This window comes from Penicillium odoratum (genome assembly GCF_028828045.1).
Source record: "Penicillium odoratum strain IBT 22623 chromosome Unknown utg000008l_segment0_segment0, whole genome shotgun sequence".
NCBI lineage: Eukaryota > Fungi > Ascomycota > Eurotiomycetes > Eurotiales > Aspergillaceae > Penicillium > Penicillium odoratum.
In genome coordinates, this window is record NW_026643150.1 from 3504570 (window position 1) to 3528721 (window position 24152).

The 24152-nt window shown below is 49.7% G+C and overlaps 8 protein-coding genes across 8 annotated transcripts; 1 reads left to right on the forward strand and 7 right to left on the reverse strand.

Annotated features, from left to right (window-relative positions):
• Positions 1–169: 169 nt before the first annotated feature.
• N7520_011541 (uncharacterized protein) lies at positions 170–2603 on the reverse strand (the record flags this gene model as incomplete). The annotated part of the gene is made up of 5 exons (XM_057145474.1): positions 170–1026; positions 1075–1253; positions 1306–1394; positions 1467–1536; positions 1582–2603. Coding segments are annotated over 5 exons (2217 nt in total), but the record flags the coding sequence as incomplete, so codon positions are not given.
• A 612-nt stretch (positions 2604–3215) lies between these two features.
• On the reverse strand, positions 3216–4283 carry N7520_011542 (uncharacterized protein; the record flags this gene model as incomplete). The annotated part of the gene is made up of 1 exon (XM_057145475.1): positions 3216–4283. One exon carries the CDS (start codon positions 4281–4283, stop codon positions 3216–3218), a length of 1068 nt encoding a protein of 355 aa, XP_056991229.1.
• Positions 4284–5657: 1374 nt separating this feature from the next.
• nut2 (mediator complex subunit NUT2) lies at positions 5658–6281 on the reverse strand (the record flags this gene model as incomplete). Its single annotated transcript, XM_057145476.1, has 3 exons — positions 5658–6033; positions 6102–6198; positions 6251–6281. The coding sequence occupies 3 exons, from the start codon at positions 6279–6281 to the stop codon at positions 5658–5660; spliced, it is 504 nt and encodes a 167-aa protein (XP_056991230.1).
• Positions 6282–6624: 343 nt separating this feature from the next.
• N7520_011544 (putative serine/threonine protein kinase) lies at positions 6625–9743 on the reverse strand (the record flags this gene model as incomplete). The annotated part of the gene is made up of 3 exons (XM_057145477.1): positions 6625–8643; positions 8694–8791; positions 8840–9743. 3 exons carry the CDS (start codon positions 9741–9743, stop codon positions 6625–6627), a joined length of 3021 nt encoding a protein of 1006 aa, XP_056991231.1.
• A 1863-nt stretch (positions 9744–11606) lies between these two features.
• Positions 11607–13850, forward strand: N7520_011545 (uncharacterized protein; the record flags this gene model as incomplete). The annotated part of the gene is made up of 1 exon (XM_057145478.1): positions 11607–13850. The coding sequence occupies one exon, from the start codon at positions 11607–11609 to the stop codon at positions 13848–13850; it is 2244 nt and encodes a 747-aa protein (XP_056991232.1).
• Positions 13851–14960: 1110 nt separating this feature from the next.
• N7520_011546 (DnaJ and TPR domain protein) lies at positions 14961–17110 on the reverse strand (the record flags this gene model as incomplete). Its single annotated transcript, XM_057145479.1, has 3 exons — positions 14961–15222; positions 15274–16435; positions 16552–17110. The coding sequence occupies 3 exons, from the start codon at positions 17108–17110 to the stop codon at positions 14961–14963; spliced, it is 1983 nt and encodes a 660-aa protein (XP_056991233.1).
• Positions 17111–18119: 1009 nt separating this feature from the next.
• Positions 18120–18983, reverse strand: N7520_011547 (uncharacterized protein; the record flags this gene model as incomplete). Its single annotated transcript, XM_057145480.1, has 1 exon — positions 18120–18983. The coding sequence occupies one exon, from the start codon at positions 18981–18983 to the stop codon at positions 18120–18122; it is 864 nt and encodes a 287-aa protein (XP_056991234.1).
• Positions 18984–21386: 2403 nt separating this feature from the next.
• N7520_011548 (GPI anchored serine-rich protein) lies at positions 21387–22075 on the reverse strand (the record flags this gene model as incomplete). The annotated part of the gene is made up of 2 exons (XM_057145481.1): positions 21387–21519; positions 21570–22075. The coding sequence occupies 2 exons, from the start codon at positions 22073–22075 to the stop codon at positions 21387–21389; spliced, it is 639 nt and encodes a 212-aa protein (XP_056991235.1).
• Between the last annotated feature and the right edge of the window lie 2077 nt (positions 22076–24152).

Below are 24152 nucleotides of genomic sequence, written 5' to 3' on the forward strand. Positions count from 1 at the left end.
TGAGTAACCAATGGCATACCCTAGCTCTTATTCCGAAAGCCCCCATATTGCCATATTTACCCCCATTACTTAGTGATAGTCTCCATTCCTCGAAACAGCCAAGAAAGCTAGCGACCAAAGCTGCCGGATATCTGATTCTACATAAAATCAGCATGACATCAGCCAAACCAAATAAATTGAACCTACCAGTCTGGCCCCCAACCCCAGGCGGCGCCGGCAAGTCCACCAACTGCGCCAACTGGAACGTCCCATCCCGATAAACCCATGACCACATCTCCGTCGAAAGCTGATCCTTATTCCGCTCAATAGAATCCCAAAGCGCATTATACGCAGCCTTAACATTCCCATAAACGTAATCATCTGTACAAAACTCCGGCACCACATCCCTCCTCACATTTCTCGCCGCAGACGAAAAATTCGCAAAAACCTGACACCGCCCCAGCTGCAACTCAAGCCCCTTTGCCATCATAGCTAACTGCCACGACCACACAACTGTTCCATGATATGCGCCCGTCGTCCAGTTCTGCGCATAAACATCCTCACCACCGAATGCCGGGTTCGCAATCAACATTCCAACATCAGTCATTAGGCCTGCTGGGAAGGTGCGCTGGATATTAGTCGCGGAGGAATTCAAGAACGAGGTGAGTTGGGTATCATCTGTTGTGTTTAGGAGGTAGTGTCTGAAACAGTCGTCTGAGTGCATGACTTTTACACTGGAGAGATTGTTGTAACCGTCTAGAGAGATGGAGTAGAATGTGAGATCCTTATCAATAGAGGAAGTTTGGTCTGAGCCATTGAAGGAAGAAGTTTCCTTGTAGGATTTGAGGAGACTTTGAGCTTGGGATCGGGGGATTGTCACGTTAAAGAATTGTAGGGTTTTGTCTTCCCAGATTTGGGCGTTTTGGTCTGCTACCGAGCTCCAATTTTGGGGGTAGATTCCTTTTCGAGAGAGAGCTGCTATGGAGCGGAGTGCTGCTGGGGCAAGCGCTGTGTTTACGTCGAAGGGGATGCGGCCTCCTCCGATACCTTGGGATAATTTAGTCTTGGTTTGGCGAAGTGGGAAGGGGAACATACCGAACTCGCTATCGCGCCACTGGCCAACAATTTGACCTTCTTTGAGATGAATAAGATTTTCTCTTGTTTGGTTTTGCGCAAAGGGACTTGTAAGACGCATGATACGCTCGGCGTTTATGAGGGCTAGCTGGCCCCAAGTAAGATTTTGGTTCGCTGCATTAATAGATCCTGCTTTTGTGCTATAAAGTTCCAATTTAGATCTGGCCTTCCAATCAATGGGTCAAGACTCACCCGAAGAATGCTGAAGCGCGCTTTTCGCCAGCTGGATTGTTCAGAAAATATCGCTGCATCAAGACTGGCAGATAGTAGTCCGGATCGATCTATACCATCGTCAGAGCTACTCCAAGTAGTCACATGTAGCATATAAGCTTCAAAGGAAAAGCAGAACAAACCATTTGATAAGTACAAAGCATAGCGCTACTAGTAATATTGTCTTGTAAATTGGTCCAAGTCGCATAATCGCTGCAGAATTAGTAGACATTATCGATGTATAGTTGAAGAACTCACCCTATAGTCTCTTCATGACAAACACTACCATCACTCCGATTAACACGCTCCAACACAGCTCCCAGAACAGCCTCCATCGCAGTCCCATTCCCAGTGCTAAGGACTGGCTCCAAAAGCAGCGCAGAAATCATCGAGTCACGCCCGAAGTATGTGAGGAATCGCCAAGCACCTGCAAGTAGTTTTTCCGAGTATGACAGGAAAGACAATGCCGTGGTCTGATCTGGCATTTTGGTGGTAAGTGCCGTCGACTGATTATTGAGAACAGCCTCTGGCTTCAATGACGCTAGTTGTGGATAGTTCATCTCTGCTGCGAATAGATACTCGCCCGCCTGAAATTCCAGTGTGCGGTCTACAACCGTGACACTTGCATTGTTTTTGATGCTGCCATTGACCCAAGGAGCGAAGAATATGCTCGTCGTGGTGACATTATCGAGCCATAGGCGATGAACCGAGGCGCTCCTCCCGACACTGTTCGAGCTATACATGATAGCATCCTGAATCTCGGGGTAGAGGATACTGGGACCCTCTACAAAGTCGCGGATTGTCCGAATACTACCAAGAATAGGCAGTGAGAGGATGGCAGAGGAGTTAAAGCGTATGATCCCTTGCACACCCACACTGGGGTAGTTGCTCTCCGAAGCAATGTAGACCGGCGCGAGTGGCTGGCCGATTGTTGAGTTCACTAGTTCAATGGATAGAGTCCCATTCACTCCATTTTGGGGTGCGAAGAAGGTACATATACCACTGTTACCCGCCGGCCAGGCGATTATTAGACGTGGACTGATGGTAGATAGATTGCTATCGGACAGAGGACTGGTGACTACCGCCTGAGCAGCGACGTTGCAGTCGGAGTAGAAGTAGTTATTGTAGGGCGGATCACTTAGAGATAGCGTTGAAGCTGTATTGGTGCATGGTGCGGAGCGAGAGTGAAGATGAGGCGGTGGGCTATCAAGTCCACCACTTACTACACCCACGGTAGTTGCCGTTATAATTAGTAGGGAGAGGTTCGGCCCAGTCTTCATGTTTGCAATGATGTGCGATTGGTATGAGAAGAGCAGGCGCGTGATTATGAAATATTTATCCAGGCCATGTGACGTAGCAACGGAATTGACTTGCCGCAAAGTGAAGATCCCCGGATTGTTGGATTGTGGGGAAAGATTGAAGGTTTATGGCTTCCGACATTTCTCCGCCATTCACGTCATTAAACCTGGGGAAACCTACACAAGTCAGGTTTTCATTAAGCTATTTGAATTTTAGCCTGACATTGAACCGGTCATAACATAACATGGCATAATCAGAATCCAAAGGGAAAGAGGACTCCGTAAAGTTCCAGACGCTAAGTAGGTATCATTTGCGTAAATAAAAAACCAAGATATCTGAATTCTAAGCAACCCTTCAGCGAGTATTTACTCCATGCTCAACCTCATCTAGTTTGTACCAGAACATATCGAAGCAGAATGGAGGCCCGGACGCCGAGTCCGAGAAGCAGCGCGGATGGGGATAACCCTCATCGCAGCCATACTTCGAAGGTGGTAGGTTGATGGGATGTCACCAGTCTCAAGAACAAGGGAGGGTATCTCATTCATAAGTCGTGATTCGTAAAGATAACAAAAAAGGTTTCGGGTCGAAGCCTCTTACCCTGGTTTCCGAGGCTTCTCAGATAACCGAGAAGAGTGTCGCTGATATCGAACAAAAGGATTCGTAAAATCGGTGGGGTGTACGGGGTGGGTTTCGCCAGAAGCATCAGAGGAATTGGTAGGTGGGCAATGCTCAAACATAGCGATGGAGATATCGTCGGCATCCATCCAGTCTGGAGTCCGGATGTTTAATGTGGGAGCGGCGTGAGTGACATCGGAGGGAACGCGCGTTGCATCGACAAAGTCGGGGAGATTTTCGGGCCCGGAGAAGGACTCAGGTTTCCAGATGTGGTTGTGGACAAGGTGGACGAGTTTACCCAGGACGGCGAACTCGAGCTTCAGCTTGATGCTGTACACGCACCCCTTAAGCATAGTTTCCATGATATAGTAGTTCATGTATTCGGCAACCAGTAACCCCAAGTCCAGAATGATGATGATAGTGTTGATAATGAGAAGCTGCCACTGGATCTTGCGCTTGGTGCGATCCGGATCGAGACGTAACATGCGCACCGTTTCCCAAATGTACAAGCCCGAGATAACAAACTCTTGAAGACAGAAGCCAGTCATCTGTATTTTTTCCATCACATTATAACCACGAATATAGGGACTGTTGGGGTCGGCCAGATTGGTACCGTATGTTAGGACGGTAGTTGGGATATGCAGCGCGATGGCATCAATCACAATCATAGCCAAGACGCGCCGTAGGACCCGTTGATTGGATATGACCAAATGAAGGCGTGAGTATAAAACAATCGATTGGCCAGTTACCATGCACCACCATCCGATGGTAAGCAAAGTGACAGGCAACCAGGTTGCGGATGTAAGGTCGAAGAACTTCATTAGGAAGCCCAGAGAGTATGGTATTAGACCAAGGGACGATGAAATAAGTAAACTCCAGAAGTATAGACCGCGATATTGTGCAAAGGTCACGAAAAGAAGGGTGACAAGCTCGAATGCATTATACCAAGTGACGCCGGCGAGAGTCGCGATGGTGATTTGCATACCCAGTGAGCTGCCCCTATAGCCGCCAGTGATGCCATCACCGGCGGCAGTTATATTGGCCATGACGGAGGTATGTTAGGGAGGGTGCATTCTGTAACGAGACATGGAGAGAGACGAATCTGAGAAAGATCTGTGGGGAGAAAGAAAGGCTTGGGGGCGCAGGTTTGCGGGGGGGGGCTTGCTTTAGGCTAGTCATGAAAGAGGTCAATGTGGACCTTCAGGCAAGATTTTGATCCCTGCAGATATAGATTTGTATTCTTTACATATCTTATTGATTTGAGATTCACTCATCAAGTAAATAATTAAGTAAACAGTTTACTTGATATGTACCTTATAACTAGACTTTGAGGACCATTTAAACAAAGTATAGAAATTACCCGACTTGAATGTCTTAGTTGTGACTTCATCGATACGTTCAATACCTTCAATACCTGCAATACCTCGAATTTCAACCCCGGCAATGCGTATGCGTGGCGTGAACTAAAGTAAATACATAGCGCAAGGATCAGGAAAAAGCCGCAGATCTCGCCATTTTACGGAAATTCCACTTCCTTCAGTAATCTAGATCGGTAACTCATTCACGATTTATTTCAGGAACTACATACTTTGTATAGATAGTAGCCAGTATGGGGATCGAATACTGGGGCAAAAACCGGGGCAACAAGCGGTCTAACCCCCACATCGCGCAATGGACTGACTTCACCGTACACGTATATAACGAACAAGGATAATTCTCAATTCTCATTGGTTGATTTATGTGGAATTCGGCTATAGAGCCGCCTGATTAGAACAATCGACTCGGTGAGGATAGGTTAGGTTGCATTGACCTCCACAGCTCCAGGGGAAAATCCTGTGTTCCGGTCTGAAACAAAGCATCATTTTCTCTAGTCGGCAAGCACCGGAGATGAAAGAAATCCCAGAACTTTAACTCCAGAGAACAGTGGCACAGGGCAACAATAGCCGTTATCCCCCGACCGCGCACCGACTTACCCGTTCAAGACTTTGCCACTGCGATTCATGTCCAAGCTCAAATCTCCGAGATCGTCATAGTATCCATCTTCCAGTGCTGCGCGATGTACTCGGTAGTATGATACCGAGATCAGTCTTTGACCAGCCAGTCCCCTGGGTCTATTTTCAGACCATCAAGCTTCGGGGGCCGTTATCGCGGACCTGAAATTATAATGAGATCAAGCAATCGACCCCATCGCCAAGCACAGCCCGTGTTTGTGTTTGCTTCTTTGGGTGACGGGAGCCAAGAGACCGAATGCGACGCGGTCAACGTAGCGATCCATATCCAGCAATCGATTTTTGGCTGCGGCTGTAACTGCAGCAGCTGCTTGCTGTAATATCTGTAAGGCGTACCGTCGCAAAGGCCCTAAGCAAGGAGTGACGGATGCAAGCTCGTCCCGATTCGATCATCACATGTAGTATTGTGTCCTATTGTCCCTGAGCGGCTCCAGCCCCAGCTCCAGATCCATCGCGGTCGACACTACCCCCCGTCGCAATAACCACGCGGTCCACTTCGCCGCGGCACTCGGGCATGGCACTGCGCATCTCGCGGGCTAACACGTCCCGGAACCCGGCGAATGCCTCGCGCTTTCCCTTTAGATCTTGGTTTCCGCGCTGCACCAGCTCGACGAATTCACGGGTGTAGATGTCTGGGTTGCGTGCGGCATCCACGTAGTCGATGATCTCGGGGGGAAGTTGGATACTGGCAAGTGAGGGGTTAGATGGGTCATTGGATTGGCCGTCTGTCTGGTCTGTTTCTTGAGTGTGGCTGGAGAGGGTGGAGAGGGTGATGGTGAGGTTTTTGCTAGGAGATTGTCAGTTTGGGGCTTTCTATTGTTCATGTTCGGCCGGCTTTAAAGAAGCTGCACTTACATCTTGCGCACTAGCTCTTGTTGGGTTTCTGGGCCTAGATAGCCGTGCACGGCGGATTGGATTTCGAAGAGGTGTTGGATTGCTTCCTTGAGGTCGGCTGTGGCTGCTTTTTAGCACCGTTTGGCTGTCAATTTCGTGGCTTCACTTACCATCGATCGTCTTCAGCGTGACTGGAGCCATGACGATAATGTATTTATAGAATTCAGTTGCTGTTTTGGTGCTCGTAAGGAAGTTTCCCGGAGGTGGAGAAGGCGGTGTGAAGTGAGATTGATAAGAAGGCTTTATCGCGATACGCAGTGTAAGAAGTTGTAGAGCGAGAAGTCAACTGAAGGTCAAGACATGATTTATTCATTTCCTCCATACTCAGAGCGAAATTCCTAGAACTCTCCATAGTCTGATAGTTTCCAATATGTCACTTGTCTATATATGCATCACCACAAGATCATACCGTCCCGTCAAGACGCGCCCATGCGAGCAGAACACGCTAAAAGTGCACACTAAAATCACATCTATCGACATCTCTTTACACTTCCCGGGTCCGCAGCTTCGGGAACTTGGGGATCTCAATCTCTGTCTCCATTTCTATTCCAGACAGGCTAGGGAAACGCCGGCTGAAATTGGCTTCCCAGTCTTCCCCGCCCGGTCCCGTCGACTGCTGGAAAGATGGGCTGCGGTCTTGGCTGGCACTGGTTCCTGGTCGGGAGCTCTCCTGAGTACCAACACGCAGGTTTTTTGGCTTGGGTGGCGCAGCTGGGCGCGACGTCGTGGGGCGTGGAGTAGAAGATGAAGTAGTAGATTGTGGGAGTCCTGCAGGGGCACTGGCTCCCTTCCGGCGATCTGGCGGAGCTGAAACAACTGCTTCAAGCCGGCTGAAAGCTGGACCAGGGGTTTTGGAGATGGGCAGTGTGCCAGTGTTCGAGGATTGCTCACTATCCTGCTTTGCCTGCAAAGCAGGGGTATCGGTGTATTTCCCATAGCCAGTGGCGGACTTCGGAACAACCGGCTTCTGGGTCTCACTGAGCAATGTCTGGACTCTGTTTTGAATCACACGAGACCGTCCATCGGTGCCAGCTCTACCGCTTCCGTCTTCGGCGACCCGGCGCCGATATTCAGCTGCGGCATTGGCCACCCGCTTCTCCTCCTGGGAGAGACGACGGCGTTCTAGCTCACGGCGCATCTCAGGGGAGATGTCCTCGCGTTCCAAGTCATCCAGGGGATCATCTTGGTATGGAGAAAACCCCTCGGTAGGAGACTCCAGATTTTCTGAGCTGCTGATAATTGCTTGCTGAGGGAACTCTTCAGCTGATGGAGTCGTAGGCTTGTCTGGGTTGCTGCTCTCGAAACGGCGGAACGCATCACCAAACCGACCTGCGAACAAATTCTTGCCTCCAGAAAAGGATAGTGTAGACAAGCTGCTACGCTTACTGTGTTTGGCCCCAGTGCTGGCACGCTTCTCACGCTTCCGATTGCTCTCTTCCTCCTCTTTGACCCGTAGGTAGTCCATATCCGACGATATATTGGGCTGGTCATAGTCTCGATCCGATTCCGTACGAACGGGGCGAATTGGCGCACCACCCTCATAGCGTGAGAGATCCAAGGAGGAGCGTGAAGCCTCGTGATCGTGCGGCAGGTCGTATCGCGCCGAGGCTTGCACTGAAACAGGACGACCTTTACCAACTGCAGACCTCGAGCGACCCGCAGGTGCATTCACATCTAGCGTCGTAGGTCGTCGCAGTTCCATAGAAGGACGTGCGGAGTTGGACTGATGAGAAAGTCGGTCAGATGATAATCGTGGGCTGGACTCAGGTCTCAAATTTGAAGGAGGCGACGAGGCCTTCTGGTCATCTTGGGACCATGGCTGGCTCGCAGATCGTTGCTCCTCTGAGGGAGGAAATCGGTAAATTGGGCGGCTAGACAGCTTCGCATCTGGTAGACGAGGCGTCTGAGCAGGTGAGGTCATTGTACCCGTTGAAACCATTGCAGGTCGCGTAGGAGTCGGTTGGTATAATGGGACTGATTGCCGAATGGGGACTTCTTGAAGCTTGGGTGCTCGGACGGGCGATGTCTGTGATTGCCGACTGGTCGGTTCCTGTCGTTCGGGCGAAGATTGCCGAGCAAAAGCATCATCGGCCAAAGCATTGGTAAGTCTCTGTGAGAGATCCTCGCCCTCGTTTTTAGACTCCTTGGCAGGCTCAAAGTCGAATTTGTCACCCGTTTCGTGCAGGATATCAAACTGTTCCAATGAGGGAAATCGCTTGGACAATTCGTCTGCTGTCATCTTCCCCCGGGAACCTCCATCTAAAGCCGCGAACGGGTCAGATGTACTGGTAGAACCGCGGTATGGGGAAGGACTCGGCTTAGCAGAGTCACGTTGGGACTCGGGCTTGCCAGGCCGACCTCGTCGCATAGGCGCAATCTCTGGGATGATCTGTGTTTCTTGCATAGGAGGCGTAAATTTGGCACCCACTGCAGGGGCCTCTACAGGCGTGGGAGGCAAGACCTGGTGTTTCCGTGCGTCGGAGATAGATCGGTTGGAGTATATCTAGAGATATCAGTAGTTTGACCAGGATGATAAACATTAATAGAACGCACATCTCGGATAGGAATTTCTTTTCCTTGCATCTTACACACTTCCTTTACCACTTCGTAGATATTCGGGCGCTTCTCAGGAAGCTCCTTGAGCATCGATGCTGTTTACATCAGTCATGAACCCTGCAGCGCTGAAAGATCAAACTCACCGATTAAAAGCTTTAACCGGTCTGAAAACTGGGGGTATGCGGGGTATTTGAACGTAGCGTTGAGAATAGCCATTTGGCCAACTTCCTCGAAAGGCGTCGTATAGTAGCATAATTTGTACAGGAACACGCCAAGGGCCCAGATATCACTTTTCTCATCAATTGGCTGCTTCCGGTAGACATCAATCATCTCCGGGCTTCGATACTGAAGAGTCGTGTGTCGCTGCACATCATCCTCAATCAATCGACCCTCCGCAGCAGACGTCGCTGCAGGCCTCGGGGGGGCCGAGGATCCAAAGTCGCACAGTTTATAGGTGGGTGCGCCCGCCGTGCGCGAGATCAGCACGTTCTCCACCTTGAGATCGCGATGGAGCAGGGGCGGCTTGAGATAGTGCATGCAGGCCACACCCTCGGCCACATCGGAGAAGATTTTGATGATCTCAGGCTCTGTCAACCGATTCTGCAGGCGGGTATTCATGAAGTCAATCAGACCGCCACCCCCGCAGTACTCCATAAGCAAGAACACCTCATACCCGCCCCCGCGCAGTTGATTAGCATGCGAATCAATATATTTCACGATATGCCGGTGGCCCTTGAGCTTCTTCATAGTCTCCACCTCGGTGCGCATGTTTGCCAGCGCCGCCTTGTCAGGCACAGCGACCCGCTTCAGGACTGCAGTCTCCGCACCATTGATCGGTTTCGGCGGTCGCACGACGTAGACATGAGCAAAGCCACCCTCGGAGAGATACTTCTCCACCACGACGCGGTGACTACCCACCTGGACTTTGGTACCGGGGAGGAAAGTCCCCGCGGGAGCTGCAGCGGCGACCGGGTTGTACGAGGCGAATTGGCGAGATGGCGCCGCATTTCCCTGGTAGGGCTGGGAGGGAGATTGAAAGGAGGACATGGTGTCGGGGGGAGATTGCCCTTGAAGGGCAGGAGGATAGATGAGGACGTTCGAACTATTGACGCATAGGAGACGGGGCGGGATAGACGGTGCCTGGGGGCCAAGTGGACAAGTTGGCGGGGGAAAGAAGAGGGAAAAGGGGGCAGTACCTGACTACCACGAGCAAGTGAAAAGCCAAAACACAGAGCCTCTTTGCAACGTTAGACGTAGAGATTATGCAAAGAAGGGGAGTTGGAAAGTCGGGGATTACGATCCAATCATCGGCTGCGGGTCACGTTGCGGTTCCTGTCTCCTTACGGTTTGCACCAACTATAAAGTGCAGTTCGATAGTTTAGAACTAACTAGTATGACATGTTGTTTGAAATACTCTTCCTCCTCTTGCCTTCTTTTCATTAAATGGTATTGATATATTAGGTACCGTGACTTGAAATGAATCGACCTGATCAGGGTTCCGCACCGCCTGGCCAGATCATGGGGCATTCCTCCGCTCTTGGGGACGTGATGCGGTGGCTGATTATCTCTTCAGTCAAATACGGTACAACTTCTATATCTGCATGTATAATTGCTGCCTGCCAGATTCATGGTTCTAGTCTGAGAATTCTATTTTATTTTTGATTTTGTCAAATTCTTCTACTGAAGCTGAACCTGGAGTCCGTCATGGCCCCACTAGAACGGACTATTAGTGCCCCAACGCTTGACCGCAAAGTCGACACGGTTTCCAGTCAACCCCGACTTCGGGAGCCTTTCAAGGTTCCGCCCCTAGTGAACATTCGAAGTCAAGAGATGTAGGTTCATTCGCATATAGACTCTTTTATTATTTGATATTCAATATATTCAATCTTGAAGAATGACAACACATTGATATTGTCAATTTCATCTAGGCAAAATGGGCTTTAGTAGGGAGAAGTCACTTAGACTTGACCCGTAGACTCGGCCCGTAGACTGGGAGTGGCGCATTATCTGCCTGAGGCTTGAATACATACTGAGGTAATCAGTAGACGCTATTCCCGATATGGGAAAACCAAAACAAACACTTTTAAGCCATCGATTTGTACTTTGAAAATAGATTCACGAAGGACAATATATACAAATGGAATATTATGACACTATTGACGGTCTATGATGAAGTATCTAAACGCCAACAAGTCGAGGTTGAAATAAATACTAGTAAATTAAGCAAGGCCCAGACTTGAACTGGTATCCCTAGATGCCGTACTACAGGGTCCATTCCATCCACTGAATGGCCGATACTCCATCGCGTGGCCTATGAAGAATTCAACATTTCAAGGGGTGGAAAAGATATCAGATTTCCCGTCAAGAAAGCTTTCAATAAACCATCAATGTGACATCGGGACAGATGCGCCCTTGTTTCTGTTATGTGTGATGGCCACGTCTTTACTGCATGGAGCCGCCGATCGTTAGCGGCTCCCACTTTCTCCTAAACAAACCGTCCCCCCATAGCAACACACTCTTCCTCTTCTTGTGACCCTCCATATCCTTCCTTGATTTCTCCATCCGGCTGGACCCTGAAATCATCATTTTTTTAGTTCTTTGTATATACCTTGCTTTCAAAACCCCCTCCCATCTGACACGGCATCCCGCGCACTGAGCGGCCTAGGGCCTCAGTGCAGATCTACTTTCTTAACGAACATGATCTGGCCATCGACTCACATTTGCGCTGAGAACCTGTCCGTCTAAGGACTAACCAGGTCATTTCAATCGAGACGAACTGGGTTGCTATAAGCGGGGTAACACGAAACGGCGCAGTGTTAGTAGATCTTGGACATCTACTTTGCTTCGATCATCCGAACCAGGCGCAATTTTCGATCGCTCGCAACTATATATTGAAGCACAACTCCCGTCATGGATGGGCCACCGCCTCCTCCGCCGCCGCATGGTGAAAACCCTCATACCACCGAAGGCGAATACCGCAGATCTTCCGACTTGCCGACAGGGAACTACGATATCTTTGTCATTCCCCCGCACTCCTCCGGTTCCGGTTTCCTATATCTTCCCTCCTTGCAGACAAACCGCAACAGCTTCTTCGCAGGCGCCGCAAGTACAATGCTATTGGTCATTGCCTGGTCCCTGATCTCACCGGCAGTCAAAACGTGGTACATTGCTGCTGTCTCCTCAAATGGCACTGGCCATAGCACTATGGCAATGATTGTTGTGGCTTTGGGAGTAGGCATTGCTGGGTGGTTGGCTGGATTGTCGCAGTCCAAGATGGATGGCTTCTTTGGTGGAAAGGGAGGCTTCTCGGGAGCTGGTCCTGGTCCTGGCACTGGTGGGCCAAATACGAACAGCCAATCTAATGCCAACCAGGGCAATGGACAGCAGAACTATGGGGGTGGACCGGGACAGCAGCAGTATAACGGATCGGGACAACAACGGCAGCAACATGGAAATCCTGGAGGACCAAATCCGGGCAACCAGTACGGTAATCAGAACAAAACTAATGCCAATTCTCCTCCGAATCCGGAAGCAGAGAAGGAAAAGGAGAAAGAACGAGAAAGAGAGAGGGAAAGGGAAAGGGAAAGAGAGCGGGAGCAGGAGAGGGAGAAGGAAAGGAAGGAGAGAGAAAGAGAAAAGGAGCGGGAGAGGGAGAGGGAAGAGAGAGAAAGGGAAAAGGAGAAGGAAAGAGAAAGAGAAAGAGAAAGACAAAAAGAGAAGGAGAGGGAGGAGAGGGAAAGAGAGAAACAGAAGGCCGAAAAGGAGCGCGAACGCGAAGAGGCCAAGCGTAAAGAGGAATTGCGCCGAAGGATGGATGAATTCAAGCGTAAGCGAGATCAAGAAGCCAAGGAGAAGCAAAGGGCAGCGGAGCGCGAAGCCATGGAGAAAGAGTTGAAGGAGCGTCGAGAGCAGCTTGAACGAGAGATGGCAGATGCCAAGGCAGCTGCTGAGAAAGAAGCTCGCGAACGCTTGGAGAAAGAGGTCGCCGAGGCTCGTGCAAAGCATGAAAAAGAAGCTGCTGAAGCCAAGGCTGAGGCTGAAAGGCTCGCTGCCGAAGCAAAGGCGACGACCGACCGCTTGGCGAGAGAGGCAAAGGAAAAGGCTGCCAAAGAGGCCGCCGAGAAAGAAGCAGCTGCTAAGGCTGCAGCTCAGAAAGAGGCCATGGCCAAATTCGCTGCCCTCAAAGAAGCCGCGGCAAAGAGATATGCTGAGAAGAAGGCCCAAGAGGCCAAAGAGAAAGCAGCGAACAAAAAACCTGCTAGTCCTGCCAGCGCTACCAGTGCTCCTCGGACTCCTTCCCCCAAGAAACAACCGCCCTTTCCAACTGCCAGGACGACCGTGGAGGAAGATGATGCATATTCATTTCGTCCCTACGATCGTCCACGCCGGCCATATGGCGGCGCATCTGGCTCTGGCTCTGCTTATTCTGAATCATCATATGCCCCATCTCAATCGACAGCTCGGACAACACCTCCACCATCAACCCGCAGTGCATACTCCACCAAGGATCCTGACAAGATCGTGATCCAAGGAGTTTATCAATTCAACAACGCTTTCATGAAAACCCCAGTTTCCCAACTCGTCTCAGGCCAGGGCATGGTAACAGACGGACTCGTGCTCCGAATCACCACCGAGGGACTCTTCGTCGACGACGACCTTAGAGGAGTCGGACAACGCGAATGGGACGTGAAAGCCTGGACTCTCAAACTCACTGAGGTCTGGTGTCCCCAAATGGGTGCCCCACCCGCCAAACCTGGCTCCAGCAACCCCTTCTCCTTCCGTCGCGGCGGTGGTGCCCATTCAGTGCCTACGAATGAAGAATCCGATGCCTTCCTTGTAAACCTTCTCAAAGTCTGCAAGAATACCTGCCGTCTAGCATCCCCAAGTGCATGCTTCGCTCGCAGCGCCACGGCCAGTGGAGTCAACGACGCTCGCGCTCCTCAGTCCGAATTCCGCGGTCTTCACGTTCTCCGCGCCAGTATCCGTGATCAGGAGGGGAAGCGCTACGTTTTCGTGCTACAGGACACTGAGGCTTGGAAGGTTGCTATCGGCCTCCAGCGTCTTCGTGCTGGAGCTCTCGTCCGAAATCTGGGCGTCACTGCTCTATCAATCCCAGATTGCAAAAGCATTCTCGGAGGTCTTGGCTACGTCTAAGACCGGAATCTATTTTGTTTTTTCTCTGCAATTGGGCAGTCAGGCATCTGGACATGTTTCCCCATTTAGCGATTGGTTCTCTTGTTTCTTCTTTTACGCCGTTATCCCTGCCCTTTCATTTCTCATTAGCGGCGGAGTTTGCTGCATACTCTTCTCTGGTACATTCATTCGCTTTTGGCCACCACCAACTTTTTTGAGATTCCCCCCTACCATTTTTGTTTGACGCTTTATGCTTTATGTTGTTTCTAATAGTACAGTTGACCAGCACGTCGATGTGAGGTATTGGGGACGTATATAGCAGATTGTCGAAGTAAATCAGTGATGTCTTACGTTCTATATTTTATTCGTGGAAGTATTCAATCAATGAGTTTGCTGATACTGAAGTCTACCTACCAGCTTACATATTGAATCTTTTAGGTGTTCAAGTGTTCTCTCAAGCAAAGGAAACTCTGAAGCTTTCTTGTAGTCTCAAAGTCTACCCAGGTCAAGAAATGCCATAATCCTCAATTCATTTATCAACACCAACCAGGAGAAAAAAGTAAAGTCAGAACAAAACTCCACGAATGATGTTTGATGTATCGCATATCCCGGTGAACGGTCAGTCCAGAATGCACCGCGGTCATTTATTCATTTCCTTCCAGCACTCATGTACACAAACACGGCTCAGCTCAGCTCAAGATGGCAGACGTAAAAAGGGAGAATGGAAAATGGAAGATGGAAAATAGAAAACATATGAAAGGAAAACAGGTAAGAACTAGAAAAAAGGCAAGGTGTCTATCGTTGGGAATCATTTTGCTTCGGGAAGCGTCAAAGTAGATGGCGAGAAATGAGGCGATTCACGCATTTTCGTCAACAACAGGATATCGTCTTCTCGTCCAATAAAAAAATGTAAAATCGTGGATATAGCGGCATCCAGCTGCAGCCGATCGGTATCGGTGCGAACGTATCTCCAAGCGTGGGGGAGATCAAGTTGAATAGGACCATCTTGGTATAACATTGAACATTCCCACGGTTCTGGAGAAGCCTTGAATGTTATCCCTGGGCCTGGATTGGAATTGTATTGGAATTGAAATTGGAGGGGTGTCGTATAGGGATGGAGGTTCACATTCTCTAGAAGGAGAAACCGCCAGGGAATCCACCACCACGAGATTGACCACCGAATGGGTGGCCGCCGGCAGAGGCAAAGCCGCCACCGCCACCGCCGTTCATCATGTTGAAGAGGATGTTCGGGTCAATGTTGATATGGGAGCCGTTCATGCCGCCCATACCTCCCATTCCGCCCATACCACCCATACCGCCCATGCCTCCCATGCCGCCGAACATATCAGCTGGGTCCATCAGGTCGTCACCATTGTCATAAGCAGCACGCTTCCTAGATTGGTTGTTAGTGTGGATAGATATGATGGTAGGAATCAACACTTACTGAGAGTCCATCAAAGTCTCGTAGGCCTCACCAATCTCCTTGAACTTCTCATCGCCAAGCTCGCCATCACGATTCTTATCCGGGTGGTATTGGATAGCCAACTTGCGGTAGGCCTTCTTGATCTCGGTCTCACTGGCATCCTTGCCGACCCCCAAGATCTTGTAGTAGTCCTTGCGCTGAGACTTCTTCAGCTCAAACTCGGCCCGACGAATATCTTCTTGGATACCCTTCTCGGATGGGTTCTTCTCAGCAACACTCTTGTAGTCACGAGCAGCCTCTTCCCACTGCTCCGCGCCACCGTAAGCCTTGGCACGCATCTTCAGGGCTTTGAGGTAATCAGGATCCAAACGCAGAGCCTCAGTGCAGTCTTGGATAGCAGTGTCATACTCCTTCAGGTTGATATAAGCCTGGGCACGGTTCTGCAGGATCTTCGAGTTCATATCCTTGTTGGTAGGATCCACCTCCAAAGCCTGACTCCAGAGGTCAATGGCACGACGGTAATCCTTAGCCTTGAAAGCAGCATTACCCTCTTCCTTTGTTCGGCTCAACTTCTGCACCATGCGCAGCAGCTTGATTGCGGCCTTCATATCCGGGTCCAGCCCAAGACACATCTTCAACAGCTTCAGCGCCTGGTCCGTCTCGCCGGAGGCGTAGAATGCCCGCGCACGAATCATCATCGCATCAGGATCCTGGCTGTTCTCCCGCAGCAGTCCGATGGCCAGATCCTGCGCCTTACCCAGCGAGTTACTGTTGTTCATCTTCAGCTGCGCCTCGGCGGTCAGCAGAGTCCACTTGCGAGGCTCCTTCACGCCCAGTCCGAGACCCTGGCGGGCCTGGTCAAGGCAGAAAATCGCCATCGAGCCACCACGGTCCTCGGCAAGAGTTTCCTCGGCCTGGCGGACGAATTTCAACATCTTCTCAGCGGGGGCGCGGTCGGTCGCAGTCGCGGGCGGGTCCACTCGGGACAACACCTCGAGGGCCTCGGCGGGACGACCCAGGCTTGTCAGGATCTTAGCCCATCGGTGCACGATCTTCGCATTGGTAGGGTCGAGCTCGTTTGCTCGCTCAATGTCCTCGAGGGCGTTCAGGAATTGCTTAGCGGACATGTAAGCCGCAGCGCGGTTAGACAGGTAGGCGGACGAGTTGGGGTTAATCTCGATGGCTGTAGCAGAAGAAAATAAGCTTTAGCAAACCATTGTTTCACGTGTGATCTAGTCCATTGAACAGGGATAAGATGAAAGCGGACGTATCAAAGGCTCCAGTGAGGGGCAGGCATACCCTTGTTGTACTCTTCAATGGCACGAGCGTAATTGCCATCTTTGAAAAATTTGTTACCGGCCAACTTGAACGAGTCGGCCTCGCCGGCGTCCGAGTTTGAGCGGTGCGGAGGAGGGGTCGGACTGCGTTCTTGAGTATTCACACCGTTCTGCTGGGCTTCCTGAGGATCAATGTCCATGGAGCTTCGCTGATCATCCCGAGAGGCCGCCATAGCGGACAGGCGACGACGCAGCTCGTCGGGAGGTAGGTTAAGAGGATGAGATTCCTGGTCTTTAGAAGACCGGGCTCCGAATTTGAATGGCGGGGCCGGAGTGGATGTAGAAGAAGACCGACTGTGGAATCGGTTCTTGGTGGGCGATTTGGAGGAAGACTTGGAGGGGGATTTAGCGGGATGAGATTTGGTGGATGTGGAGAAGGAAGTTCGTGGTGACGAAATTGGACTATCGGATTCGTCCTTGGATTTCTTGGATTTTGAAGTTTTGGGAATTTTGGGGGAGAGATCTTCTTTCTCTTTCTCCTTGACCTTGTCCTTTTTGAAGATATGGGCGAGTTGGACCATTTGGGTTGGGAGGATTTTTCTTTTTTCCTGGAATCGAAGGACGACGAAGGCGGTAGAAGCGCCGAATCGGAATGGATAGAAAAAGGTCTTTTCAACTGGTTCAAGTTGTTTTCAAACCACGGTTCTCTCCGCTGCCAAAAAAAATTATAGATCAACTTTGTTCTTTTATCATAGTCGAGTCCACATTGCTTCAGGGGGTTGAAAATTGTCAATTTAGACTTGGTCTGGGAAAGGACTGTAGGAAAGGTGTCTCGGGTAGAAGAAAGGGAAAAGAAAGGGAAAAAAATCGAACCGTTTTCACTTATATCTCCTCTACTTGTTTTTCTTCTGATGATTACTGGTGGACTCCAAAAAAATAAATACAGAGGCTGGAGAGCTACTGGTCTGTGTTAGCGCGAGAGGACTGGAGACATGTCAGTCACTAAAATCCCTCCCCGGCCGCATGACACTTGCATCGTGGACCAATGTGATAGAAATTATAGATTCGAGAAGCTTCGGTCAGAATTGATCATCTACCCCAGCCTCGAATTTAAATATCCCTAGTTGTTTTGCCCATGTAAGCGCCATACATAACGAAAGTATAACGAGCGGTGGAGGATGTGGATCCAAAATGCCGTTTGCAAATGGCAACACTTGGACCAGGGGGTATGCATTTGCCCCTCATAAGACAGAAGTACGGAAAAAAAGAGGGGATTTTCCAACAGAGTGGTTGTCAATCATATATTCAATTATCTTGGCGGCATATATATAGGTATATATGGAACGCCATAGTTGTAGGAAACTACCCGCAGAAAAAGATCAAAAAATCAAAAATCAAAAATCAAGAATCAAAAAAGATCGTCCCCGGTAGACCCGGTCAGCCAGTGGGGAAACGAGGGGGTATCAAATCGGTGCCTCAACGCCCAGGCATTCTATAGTAATGTGCTCCATGTAGAACCAGTTCACTTTTGAGATTTCGGTTGGGATGTCCAGTTCTTGATCGCAAAAACAAATGGACCCATTGGTGGCGTCAATTAGCCGATACATTGGTCACGCGACGCGAGACAGCGCTCCATCCTGCCAACGGCCCATCTTGCATTCGCATCACATAAGTGGGACTAAAAGCGTGACTGTCATAGGAAGGGGGTAATTCGCCTAAAGCACTGTCAATATGGACACGAACGGTGTCAAATTGATGTGGTGGCCATCCATGATGCATGTGTATAGGCCATCCATCAGGTATGGCACTGAAGACGGTGGATACAGATGATCGACGGCGACTGCGTTGACTGTGTTGGGATGGGACCGTTGTGCGTGACGGCCACCGACTAGGTATCTCCCATAGACCTTCTTCTTCCAACCAGACAAGAGGATCACAGCTGTGAGATCGTCTAGGTTGAGAAGCGGCCGGGTTTGTCAAGACTTGAATGGCCGGGCGTGAGCGATCATGGTTGTACTCATCTACCAGAGATATATCCTCGCTAGGGCTCGCTTGTCGTCGTCGGACGGGGGCACGTCCGAGGGCATTGGTTGCATCGTCGTCAGCATTGGATGTCCGTCTGACGACCCTGGCCCGTTGCCATGACGAATCTGTAGAGGGTCTTGGGGGAAGAGGTTTCGAAAGTAAATGATATTGGGCATCGGTCTGCGGAGTGGGCGGCTCCTCATGGATACAAGAGACGGTAGGGTTTGGGGGCAGAAAGATTACCGGGTCGGCGATGACGGGACCCCCATCCAAGGACGAGAAGTCGATTGGGCCTGATGAAATGGCGTTCCTTGTATCAAAGATAGGCGGGCCGTCCAGTGACGACAAGTCCATCATAGGAGGACCGGGACGGGCCAGATACTTTTGAATACCCAGTGGGCATCTCTGGAGGAGAGCACAAAAGGGCATGCTGTACAAATCAGGCGCTTTGGATGTAGTATATGTACCCTCGTACTAAACTTCTTGTGACGCTGATAGACACAGGTGAAGATAAAAGGTAGTGGGAAGGAGGTCGTATGGAAAATGTAACGTTAGATCATGGAACTTAGACCCTGAAATGAAACTCGGCCCGGGCGTGTTGCCGGCAAAAGTTCCGAGATATACACCACTCGAATTATGCGGCTTCTCCAAAGATGAAGCTATGATTTTTCAATCGGGGGGTGGGTGATTTCTTTAGAGGGATTAGTTGATTCGGAACATTTCCTGTCTGGGGCTAACATTTTGTCCTTTAAGTGTGGCTAAGCGGGCCCTGACCCTAAGAACCCCTCTCCCGAAGGAAATTAGGAATCATTAGAATCCTTTGTTCGAAAGGCCGCGTAGGGGCACGGACTCATCGCCACATGACAAACGTGAGATCCTATATAAAATGTTGTTGTTGCCGATATGGATCAAAAAGTTGAATGTAGCGCCGTAGTCAGCCTTGGGCCCCAACCGTTATCCAACATCTAAACTGTTTTGACTAGATAGTTTGATGGTATCGGTGGTGGAGATTTGGAAATGCGATTCACTAGCCCCGATCCTTGGTGCGTGCTAGTTCAATTCCACAAGAGACGCCATGAAATCATGGAACACTTGGAATTCTGCGGGTCCGTTTTTTCTGGAGTCCCTAGCCCCATTGATTAGCATGGTCGTAGGGGGCTGCTGTTGATCTTGATAAAGTGAGATATCTAACACTGTTGTTGGTCTGGAATTCCTTCCGGTACCAAGAATCGAAACCTCCGATGAGTGGAACGTCTCGCCAAAGAGCTAGAGGATCATATTTCGTACATCGGAATTGCGCATAATTACAGTATGAGGAAGTAAGCATCAATCTCGCATGGAAGGGTAGTTGGCCACTGAAATGAGAGAAGTGGAGTCACCTATTTTTGGTTCACCAATCAGATGGCCTGAGACCTATAATATTTCCGCTCATCCCCGACTTCATCGGCGGCTCCGTCAATGTTTATAAACACCAATGCAACGGAACTTCAATCCTTCGTATAGATATATGCAGCTGGTCAATAAACGATGTTTTTATTATCGATTCTCCACTATACTCACAGAATCAACTCAAATCCTAGGATAATCTATATCGCATTAATGACAAGATACATTCTTGTTTATACATGCATTTGTACAAATTGTCACAATTACAGATCATAGGTACAACTCGCACCTTTTTTTCAAACACGCAAGCCACGCAGACAAAGAAAGTTCCAAGGAAGAAACTAGGAACATTAGCCTTCCTTCCACGCCCCATCTGTCATAGTTACGGTTCACACGTGACCCAACAACCCTGGATCTCTCCCAAACTTGAAAGCAAATTTAGCCCAGATATTTGCTTTTGTGCCACCATGACCTCATATATCCATAATCAGGCATCGATGGGGCTACCGTTGGTAAAGTCGATTGGGTTCGGCACTTGTATGACCTCCAGACGCTTGGATGGAACTGTGGGGGCCGAAAGGTAGGCTGTGGGCACATATGGAAACTAGCTTGTCTCAAGCTGCGGGGACCAACATTAGGTCCGAATCGGGTATACTGCGCGAATCCTATCAATATGACACCAATAGGAGCTTCGATGTTGAGAGATGACCAGCACATTCCACAGATATACGGATATAGCTCTCTAGACCCGGGTACCCGGTAAGCGGAACTCCTGTATATTTTGTATAAGATTTCTCCCTCGATAAAGTTTTTTTTGATAATCTCCATCGACTACTTCACAGTTTACCTCTCATGTTCTGATATGGCTTCTAACACTCATGCCCCGGTAGGTGTTCAGAGCTCCAGAGGACTCTATGCACATTAAGGAACATATTTATGTACCCATTGGCCTGTACAAATGCCTGTGATACAAAGGTATTGATCTGTATATCTCTGCCCAGGTGGACTAAAACTAAATGACCAAAGATGGAGACGAGGATAGAGACATGGATTCACATTCACGCATCTAGATTACAAGGGAAATAAAATAGCAAAGTGGTATGGGTACATTCGAAAAGGTTTACGGGAACGCTGGAAAGCGAGGAAATGGTGAAAGCAGTCATGGTTTACATTAAGGTCGTGCTCAAGCCACCAAGCGCTTCACACAACTTTCGAAGCTATCCAGGAAGCCCAAGAAGAGGAAATATGTATATCAAGAAAAATAGCAAGGGGATAGAGCATATCCAATCAGAATCAAGTACAAGACTTCGGCCAGGTAAATCACCAGAGCCTATTTAAATCACAAAGAAATCTTCTCCACTCCCGTACCATACCGTTTTGGATTAAACTACACGCTAATTCCACGAAGTGGAGTTAGAGAGATAGCAACCATCAGGATGGAGTCATTTAAGCCAGGATGAAGGCAGCGACGGCGGCGAGACCGGCGAAGCCAATGGAGCCAGAGACGGCACCAGCACCGCTGTAGACAGGGGTGGCAGAGGCAGCGGCGGAGCCAGAGGCGGAGGCAGCAGCGGCACCGCTAGATGGATGTTAGTGTTGTTTTTATATCAGATATGGATATAAGCTTACCTAGCAACGGGGGTGCCGGAGGCGTGGGGAGCAGAGCCACCGGAGCCAGCAGTGACGGGGGAGGTACCGACGGGGACGGGGACGGTGGAGTAGATGACAGTAGGCACGCAGGTGGTGTGAGCGATCACGGTGTAAGACTGGGAAGCACCGCCGGCGGGGGAGCCACCGTTACCAGCGGGAGCGCTGGGGGCAACAGCGGGGACGGAGGTGGTCCAGGTGGGAGCAACCGAGGGAGCGGGAGCAGAGGCAGCCGGGCCGGAGGGAGCAGCACCACCGCTGGAGGGAGCGGGGGAGGAGTTAGCGCCAACACCGTTGGGAACAGTGGCAGTGGTCACAGCAGCGGGGACGGAGGTAGCGACACCAGAGTTGGCGGGGCAGTTGGTGACGGTAGGAGCGCAGGAGATGATGGTAACCTCGTCAGTCTCGTAGACGGTGGTGTCAGCGCCGTTGGGCATAGCGGCAGCCAGGCCGGCGAAGAAGGCAACGGTAGCAATGGTGAAACGCATTTTGAATTTGTGAGAAGTAAGACCGTAAAGGTGATTATAGAAGCGTGGAGCTTAGAAAGAATGTAGTGGTTTGAGTTTGAAAGAGTGGATGACCGAAGTCTAGAGAGTGACTGAATGCGTAGGCAACGAAGATGTACTTGGAGAAGAAAAAGAAGGGACTGATGGGGGGATCTGAGGGCCCTTTGTATGAACAGGGAGATTAGCCGGAGATCAACACCTCATCAGTAGTCGCCCCTAAAAAAAAAATAAACAATTAAAAAAAAGGGGAAGCTTCTTGGCTCTGTGTACCTGCATACGGTTACGGTGTTTTACTTGCTGATTACCAGAAGTCAGTACAGTTAGTTGTCATTATGGAGTCGTCATGGTAGAATGGTAGAAGTTACTTAATCTACACTATATCCACACCGCAAGTTCAAAGTACTCGGTACGGGGGGGCTTTTGCACCGCCCGAAAGGTTGAACCTTCAATGTTGTCAACTGATTGGACAGAAGAGGCGCGTGGGAGCAAAGACCAGTTTCACTGTAACAGTTTCAGTAATTTACTTGCGCCGCTAATGAGTATTAGTGGGAACTACGACGATCGCAGTGGGTTACCCCAAGACAACTTCCTTACTTCGAGTAACGCAGTACATCTTCCTGTTGTTGTTTCGCTTTTCGTAAAACCACTACTATCTGTTTCATTTCTCTGAAATGTACTCCGCACGTTTAATTGCACTATGAAAATATGTGACAAAGGAAATGAACCCGTTTTTTAGCGGTTTCAGGCCGTCCGCCGATCCACACTTTCCTGGTTTGGAAGATCCACTTTACCCCTGAACAAGCCGTGGATGTATTTCCCTCAGCGCTTTACGGGATGACGGCACAAGGTTCAATGAGAATCAATCTTCCCCAATAATCAATATTAAGGTACTCCGTACGCGCTGACTTCTTTGGTCATCTGGATGCTTAAGACCATATTTTGTGCGTCTCATTGCAGTTAATGGATTCTTGTTGACTCGATCCTAGACCGTCTCGGTCTTTGTCCAAAGTGGATCTCAATGGAACACTGCAGACTCTGATGCAACCCGCGATCCAGACACTTTTGCTATTATCCCCATGTCCTCGATTTGAATAAGCGAAAAAGCAGAACTCGGATGTGTCTCCGCTTGCGGGCCTAGTCTCAGCGCTGTGACCACCCTCCCTGAATGGCTTAGTCTGGCAAGCCCCAAGTGCTTGACTTGTTTGGAAAAAGATAAAGCGGGGGAATTTAATTGAGGCTTGGGGCCTTAGACCTGGAGGTTTTGCATCGTACCGCTCTAATGTGGTGGCTTGAAGCCTAAGCTCTACGAATGGCACCTGCCGATTCAAGAGACCGCGTGATTGTTCCTGACAGTAGCGCATCGTTTCCTTAACTCAAAATGGGTAAATCCCCTTGCCCAGTTCGAGTACGGATCTCGGGGCTTACACTGGAATCTGTGCGCAATGAGGATCAGCAGCCCTTCTAGGCGCTCGAGTCGAGACGAATGAACTCCCTGTACTCCGTAGACTCATTTGTTCTAATTATGGTCTATGGTCATGTCTTCGTTCCTAAAGTTCAATACTCGGTCAAGTTCCATGATAGGGGCATGTGGTTCAAAGAAAGCTCAATGACCTCGTGGCGGCCCCAGACTCCACATTCCATAACTATTGATTTTGGATGAATCTCACTGGATTGTTTCCGCCCCCTTTCCAACATATCTCTAAAAATTTAGCGGGCCTCGATCTTACTAAAACTTCCATTATCCTTGACTGATACCGATTTTCACGACTGCCTATTCCATATCTTGTTCTATGTTTAGATTGCCGAACCATTGGACCGTCCGGCTTGAAAAAAGGGGGAAGTAGCATTCAGCAGAGAATCATCGCATCTAGTGGATCTCAACTCCCACAATTTGTTATCAATCCTGGCACAGACCACGCGATGTACATATTCCGTACTTGCCGTGCATTAATGATTGTATGAGAAAGGAGAAAGAAAGGGGCACGTGCCAAAAGTCATGTAATCACTACGGGGCTCAAAAATAATATCTTGATCTTTGTCACTTACGAATGTGGTGGGT